The sequence below is a fragment of the Bidens hawaiensis genome, unplaced genomic scaffold (assembly GCF_021521415.1).
Source record: "Bidens hawaiensis isolate Kalapana, Puna unplaced genomic scaffold, B.hawaiensis_p1.1 tig00037712_1, whole genome shotgun sequence".
Lineage (NCBI taxonomy): Eukaryota > Viridiplantae > Streptophyta > Magnoliopsida > Asterales > Asteraceae > Bidens > Bidens hawaiensis.
In genome coordinates, this window is record NW_027505501.1 from 26,799 (window position 1) to 35,308 (window position 8,510).

At 37.8% G+C, this 8,510-nt stretch overlaps 1 protein-coding gene across 1 annotated transcript; it reads right to left on the reverse strand.

Moving 5' to 3' along the window:
- Positions 1 to 3,120: 3,120 nt before the first annotated feature.
- Positions 3,121 to 5,002, reverse strand: LOC143613548 (RPM1-interacting protein 4-like). The gene is made up of 4 exons (XM_077087223.1): positions 4,997 to 5,002; positions 4,382 to 4,801; positions 3,336 to 3,509; positions 3,121 to 3,264 (listed from the first exon to the last, which is right to left on the reverse strand). Exons 1-4 carry the CDS (start codon positions 5,000 to 5,002, stop codon positions 3,232 to 3,234), a joined length of 633 nt encoding a protein of 210 aa, XP_076943338.1. The 3' UTR covers positions 3,121 to 3,231.
- Between the last annotated feature and the right edge of the window lie 3,508 nt (positions 5,003 to 8,510).

The following is an 8,510-nucleotide window of genomic DNA, read 5'->3' on the forward strand; positions in this document are numbered from 1 at the left end:
AGTTCTAACTTTTATGCACGGATGGCGCCAATGAAGAAACACTAATCGACCCCGGGCAGATTACGGATAATCTGGGGGTTAAATAGATGTTTCCCACGAGGGGTTAGACCCGGCAAAGATGGTTCTTCTGATAACCTGCAAAACAGACACCGTGAGCTCGTCACTGAGAAGGGGAGGTACCTCCTTGTGACCACCCTCCGGCGTGAGAATCAGACTAGATTGCTCTTGAATATAAGTGTATATTAAGAGATTGCTAGAGCAGATATCAGGTATAAGATGTAAGATACAAGATAAGATGAGATGATCATACCATTTGGGTTATTTATAGCCGAAGGTAGGTTTCCAAAAAGGTATAGCCGGCTGAATAGTATTCCTGTTCTACCAACTGTGGCCTACGCACGTGCCATGCTGGTAGTTGGTGGGTAGGCAGCGGCTGACAGTGACCAGGCCTGCTGTGTACTATTCCTTTTCCAGCAACTGCCGGCTATGCACGTGGTATGACAGGAGTTGGTGAGTAGGTAGCGGCTAATAGTGACATACAGTACAAGAGCATGCTGCTCGCCATACTGTTTTCAATGAGCTGTCGTATCTCTGGTCAGATCTTTTGCCCATACCTCGTCAGGTACAGTACAAAAGATCCTCCAGTATCGTACGGACTGGCTTATTTGGGCGGGAGTATTCCCCCTCCCGCCTTTGTGCGGGATTGTTCCCGGCTTTGCTCATTCCTTCAGGTGACTACTGAATTATTGAGAGCTAAGTGCCTTGTGCGTGTAGCCTTGCTGCGCGGGTGGCCTTCCCTGATGGCTTGTATCCGCAGCTGCGGGAACAGGCGGAGTACTTCACCATTGGGAGGCATTTCCTGCGGGAACAGCTTGCGTGCTGCGCGTAAGGACGTCACGTCTCTGAGCATGGTGGGTCCTGCGGATCCAGTTGGTTTCTGCGCAGACGTCTCTCTTCAAGGTGAGTCCTGTGGGTCCAACTGGGCTCTGCTGGGACCTACCTCTTCACCCTCCTACAATTACAAACGACTATTAAGTATAAACCAATAAGATCTCTATCAATGCTTCCCCCATAACACAAGACTTGTCCTCAAGGCTTGATAGAAGACCCCCCAGCCGGAAGAATAAACCCGTCAACGCAGGAATCGTCCATATGCTCCAACTGATAATGCATCCCCTCGAAACCATCAGATTCATCATCCCCGAGCAACAACACACGAAGTTTACCCTCTGGACACCTATGAGTTGGACCATAGGACTGTCCACACTTGTAGCATAATCCTTTCTTTCTGCGTTCCTCCCACTCGGTGCGAGATAAGGAACGCACTCCCCGATCACGACCGCCTAAATGTCCATTGGCAGGTCCGTAATTCCCAACAGGTTTGGACACCATATTGCCCAACGAACGATGCCCAATCCCAGAATCCAACAATGGCAGCCCCGCATGTGGAGAGTACCGAAAACGAGACAGCAACTTGCCGGAATCCAATGGCCGAAGCATCAACTTGACATCCTTAGCCAAAGACATTGCATCAATGCAAGACTATGGACGATGTAAACGAACCCTCGGTTTGACATCATCCTTTAATCCCGCGATAAAATACCCAATAGTTTAGGACTCCGGTAAACGAGGAACCAAGGACAACAAATACTCGAAATCATCTATATAATCAAAGATGGAATCCGATTGTTGAATAGTAGCTAAGTTTTCATAAGGATTCTGAATGGCGAGACCACTGAAACGTTGTAACAATTCAGTTTGAAATTCGATCCAAGTCAAAGAAGGGCGAACCTGAAGGATGATCGTAAACCAGTGTTGAGCAACACCGACCATACATAATTGAGCCAGGTGCAACCGAGAGGCATCGGAAGTGTCGTTGAGATCGAAAAACAAGTTAGCCTTCTGGATCTAACCTTGAGGATCAAAACCAAAGAACTCAGGCAACTTCACCTTCTTAACAGTCCACGGTAAGCCAGACGTTGGATTATCATCAGAATTGGAATTAAACTGATGGTGCAATGGAATCCCACCGTTTCCGGAAAGACCAGACCCAGATGACAGAGAATCGATCGGGCGTTTATCCTGTTGCTTCATCCAAGCGAGAACGGTTTTTTGAAATTCGCTCGATTCCGATCTCAGCAACATGCCTTAATGCCTTAATCTCAGCAACATCTTGCTGTAATTGAGTGATCTGCTGGTCATGAGCATCGAGGCGAGAGGTTTGATTCACCATAATCGAATATGAAATTGAAGAAATAAAATGGAGGAATCGGAGATATAAACCAGAATGAGATCTCGGATTCAAATCTGACAATCAGAGCGGAAACTAATTGGATCTGAGATCCGAATGGGAGCACAGATCTGGAGATTGAAATTGTAAAGAAAACAGAGGTGCGAATGTAATAGAACGGAATTGAACACATATCTAACCACAACGGAAATCTAATTGAACAAAAGTGTAATTGGATCTGAGTCTAAATGTGAACACAAATCTGAAAAGTGAAATTGAAAGGGAAGCAGAGGTGAGGCACGTCGGACCAGTGATAGAAATCGAATATGAAATTGAATTAGGAAATATGAGAAGATGATCTCAAAGGATCTATAATGATAACTAACCACCGAAGTGGTCCCGGGCTATGCCTCTCTCATGCTAATTGCAATGAGCCTAACAAAATATTCATTATCTTTCTTGACATTTCTAAATGACTATTGGTCCTTACTTATAGAAATAGACTTTACACTTACCCCCTCCTACAATTACAAACGACTATTAAGTATAAACCAATAAGATCTCTATCAGTGTCCGACATGGTACATCAAGGAAGTAAATGTTGAGTGCCCTTTTAGTGTACGATTTGCAAAATCATTGATGTGAGCTGATAATATCAGTTGGTGCCACTAGGCGTTGTATTTGGTACAACTGATGCTATATAGTAAAAGCTCAAACTTGTAGCTAGACTACAAAGAACATGTGATATATAGGTAAGTGCAATGCTGCAGAATCTTATAATAATATTGTAAATTGTTATGGCTAAATTTGAAGGGGAGGAAATTATGCCAAAATCTTAACATTTTTCAAGTATAGGTACTTTTACATCTATATATACAACACACTTTCAAAAATATAACTTAAAACCAAATAAGAAATCATAGAATAAATAAAGTAACAAATACGGTCTTTTTGTATACGCTATACGCCCACAATTCCACAAATACGGTTTAATCCAAGATTCATTTTCTAATCCATGAAAAGCAGCCAAAACCCTGCGGCATGTAAGGGAAAAACCATGAGAAAGGTTTAAGGTTTAGTAACCAAGTGTTGACTAGACATGTACCTTTGACTTTTTATTGCGTTGACCATAAAACTTATTATCCTCGGATGTTATCATCGGAGACTTCCCTCCTCCGCCGTGCCGGGCTTTGTTGAATAGTTCAGTGTAGCCTTCGCCCGATGTAGGATCACTATCATCCCAATCACCAAATTTTGGGATTGCAGGCCTATCATCACCCTGCCAATATATTTTACATTATGTCTATAGCGTGTCAATTTTATACCTACCTTTGAAAAGTTGCATAATATCATATTACCAAAACCCAAAACAAAAGGTTTAACATCAAGAATACCCATTCAAAATACTTAAATTTTCATGTTTTACTAATTTTTTATGAAATAAATCTTATAATCTGATCATACCCTTCTCTTTTTCCTTACACTCCAAACTCTCATGTCCTATTATCATAAATAAAATTTATTATACAATCATTATACCCATATCCTCGCCCTAAGTTGTCATTCGTACCCATTTGTGAAAACATCAAATCCATGGTAATATTTTTTTTCTTTTTTGGTCTTTCAGTGTGAAAATAGAGGAGTATTACTAATATTACAACCGAAGGGGAAGACAGCAACAAGTAAAAAGGAAAAGAGATAGAGTGCGTTTAACACAGCCCTTATTAAATACAATTTTGTAACAATTGTATCAATAATTATACAGACAAATGACTTTAGGGTTTTGCATATAATCTTAGAGCATCCACATTATACGGGTTTAGGCGTTTTTTTAGCCTCACGTCACATCATCTGGTTTTGTCATAGTGGAGCTCATTTTGGGCACCCATTTCTGGGGTGTAGTTCTTGGTCAATAACTAGAAAAAACGGATAGTGTTGGGCCCCGTGTATCCTTTTGGTATATAACATACATATAGAAGGAGATAGGCGATAAAAAATAAAAAAGGTAGTGATGATTTCACAATGTTTTCGAGTTTCTTTATTATGAGGTGATAGCAAACTAGACACGATTTCAAATGTTTTTGGATTATCTTGTCGTGAATGTCTTGATGTGTTTTATAATGAAGTATGCAATGTTTTTGATTAACTTACATTTTCATCACCGCGAGTAACCTGTCCCAGTTTTGTTCTACTGGGAGTCGAAGAACCTGCACCATAGCTGCTTTCAGACGAAACACTACCCCTGTTCCCGCCTCTTGGATGATGGCGTGGTGAGTTATCAAAGGAACCGCCACTCGGCCTCGAGACTCCTCTAGGCTGCTGTGAAGAAGAATCACTTGACTTTCTCGAGTCAGCCTCTTCTCGGCTGACACGAGTCTCCAGTTTTGATCTAGGTGAGGTTTGAAGAGCCTTTGGTTCAGACTCACCGTATTTGATCTGAGCTGCCTGCAATGGTTTGTCTGAAGTTTGTGGGTTCATCTTTGATTTTCTAGTTTTCTTTGCTTTCTCGAAGTAGACAGTGTAGGGAACATCATCACCTTGATTATCCCAATCCCCAAACTTTGGTACTTGCTGCAAATTTAAAATCAGTCACATCATTTGCATCCTAATTAATAAATAAATAAATAAATCATGAATGACTGCAGTCCTGGTGAAATATGAAAAGAAATCTACAATCAGCTGGATCGAATTTGCATCCTAATTGAACCAAACGTAATATATGATATGATTATGATTATGATTGATGATGAAGAAAGTGGAACTTACGGTCATGATTGTTGATAAATGGTATGGTTATGGTAACTAATGTAATGCAAATGCAGAGAGACTACCGGCGCCACCGGTCATGTAATTAAGACGACGACTAACCGTTGACGAAGACGTTTTGGGCAAAACTGCTTGATAGATGCTACTTTTCTACCTCTTATTATTTCACCAAACACTTTTTTTCTTTTTCTTCTCTCAGTTTACGTTATTTTATGATTGAATATATATACTTTATACTTGGATTTAATATCATTTTATTGAGAGTACACATATTACCGGTCGTTTAGGTTTCTAGTTTATTTAAACCATGGATCGTTTGATTGAAAATTTTTATTCTTTTCCTTTTTTATCGATATTTGTTGTTGGATTGGGTCAAATAAGATCGACTAGAGTTGTAATTAGATAGGGTTGAATAACAAAACTTAAATAATCGTTATTTGAGATTTGGTGTATAGCGCATCTAGATTTTTGTAAGTAAAAACAGAACCGTAAACCAAAAGCCAGTTCGAATTCAACTAACCACCAAAATATTTAACTCAATATAGTTTTAAACTGTTTTATTCAGTTTGGTTCAATATAATCGGTTTGAACCCGAATGACTAACAACCTTAAATCATAAATATTTATGCAAATATAAAAGGCATATGCTTAAATCTGGTTAGTGTTTTTATAAAAAGATATTACCTCCACGTACAATAGATGCTACGTAAACTATTTATTTGAATTATATCCAGATACCGTATCCGATTCATGTGTACTTAAAAATATTTGTTGTTTACGGTATAAAAGTGTTATGCTAATCTTCTGCTTTTTATACTTGCAAGTTGCAACCCATTGTTTATACTAGGGTTGAGCACGGCTCGGTTCGGTTCGGTTATTAGGTAAAACCCAAACCGAAACCGAAGTAATCGGTTATTTGAATATGCAAACCTTTCCGGTTTTTTGGTTAATTTCGGTTCCGGTTCGATTATTTTCGGTTTTTTTCTAATTATGTATTGACATTGCAAAAAGAAAATTAAAAAGTGAAAATGTATATTTTAAGCTTGTATAAGAACGTGTTAGAGTACCACAGTCCACATATATATTGAATTTAAAAAACAAAAATAGACACGTGTTACATAGAACTACGAATACAAAGTTGCTAAATAAAGTTTAAAAATTAAAAAGCATTAAAAGTTTAGTCTCGATCTTTATTCATCATCTTATTTATTTTTCTTAAAAGTTTAGTCCATTCCTCATCATCTTGATAATCTTTATCATCATTAATCGGCTTGGTTCGGTTTTTTAAAAATGGATAACCGAATTGAAAACGAAATTTCGGTTTTTCAAAAAAAACAAAATTTAACCGTCGGTTAATGCTTCGGTTCGGTTTTTTCGGTGCCGTTAATTCGGTTTCGATTCGGTTAATTCGGTTTTCTGCTCGGCCCAGTTTATACAATTTAGTGAACTAAAAGAAAATGTGCGACTAAAAATATAAATTTATTCTGACATTTATTGTATCTTATTATATTCTAACTATTATTACATTATAAGTTTGTATTAATTATTTTGAAATATTTAGGGACTTAGTTAACATTAAATATTATAAGATTTTCGTCAAAGACAATACACAACGTTTCTACTTTCTTATATGTCTATCCATAATTTTGGTTTGAGAAAATGATGTTTTGAATGTTTCGCAATTTATCAATGAAAAGTTGATTATATTTAGGGCGTGTTTATTTCACAAAATCGTGGCCTCGTGGGAATTCAAAGAAAATTAAAATTAAAATCTCATGACATGGCATACTCGTTTTATTGGAATTGAAATTTTAATTCTATTTCGGTGTGTTCGTTTACCAGAGAATTGACATTGAAATTCAATTCCTTCAAATTCCTTTAAATAAAAGAATTCAAAATCTTTCCAAAAATGTGGAGGAATTCAAATAAATTCATTGGAATCTTTGATAGGTAGATGTTTCGGGTGTGTTCGTGTTCAAGTCAATGCTCCGGGTCGTAACGCTTTCAGGTCAGTGCTTCGGGTCGGTTCGCGTTCGATCGCCCCGAGTAGGGATGAGAGCGGGTACCAGTACGGTACCGAAAATCCCGATCCCGAAAATCGTAAATTCTTGGTACCGGTACCGGTACAAAAAATTTCGATTCGGCATCGGTTCGGTAACGATACCATACTTACCGTACAGATACCAAAACTCAAAACTTTAGTACCGACTTCGATACTGATACTAATTGATACCAGTACCGAATTTGCTTATCTCTAACCGGGTCAGTGAACCCCATCCTCCCAACCCCCTTAAGTCAGGTTTTAACCTAGAGACCTTAAGGATTCAAAACTAACAATCACCCTATACGTTAAACGAGGAGGCCAATTGTATAATGACAACTTCTAAAACAATGATTTGATATAACAAAAGTCTAAGAGAAGATATGTTCAAAATAGAATGTTCAAACATGATGACTTTTGCCAATAAAGTCAAACTTTCTAAAATAGCTTAACCAAAAACGGTTGAGAGTTCAAAACCGTTAGTTAGTTTGACCCGATTTGCCATCTCCACTTTGGTGGGATGGTAAAGGCTTAGGCATTTGGGTGAGAGGTCCAGGGTTCGATCCCTGGTAATGGCGGTTTATTGTAAATAGTAGGAGGCAAGCTTAAACATTAAAAAAAAAAAAAAAAAAAAAAAAAGTTTGACCCGATTTGTTTTGTTTGTATTAACTATTCAGCTTTTTGAAACCGATAAGAAAATGCAGAGTCAATATTATACACCGTCATAACCACTAAATTTAGAAATGAAAAATAGATAAATATTAGGTTAAACGGTACTTATCAAGTTTATATATAACCTTTGGCCAAACCATAAACCGAAGCATATAACCGATGACGTCCCTTCAATGAAAGTTCATGCGTATCCTTAAAAACTTGCGAAGTATATATGCCCAATCCAAATTTAAAATATAGCATACGTTATTAGAAACTGATTAAAATATCAAATGTATTCATTTCAATAAAATAATTCTAAAGGATTGACCATTTACCCTCACTTTTTTAAAACTTCAATTTTATGTTTGCCAATTTTGTACATGCTGCTAATCAATAACCTTCTCATTTTTATTTTTTTTTAGATGAGACTTTCTGAACTAAGGGTCCGTCCTAGATGTTTTTCAATTTCCCAACGGATTCGAGTTTAGGTCACCGACTTTTAGAAACTACGTCACATACGATACATATATTTTGTGTAGACATTACTAACTATGAGAGTTGTTATGCAGCATATTAGATTTGAATAGTCCGACATGTTTTGTTAACATACTTCGTTTGAGAAATAATAAGTACATCAAAATAAAAAAAAAAAATAACAAAAGTTTTGAGCAAATTTATAAGACTATGGGTACAGTTCATTTTCAAAGATCCTACATGGCATGATGGTCATGCAAATGAGCCCTCTGAACACCACGCCGCTCCCGTTTCCCTCACGCACTACCCAAATTACCACAGCCATGCACGTCTAGGGCTATAAGC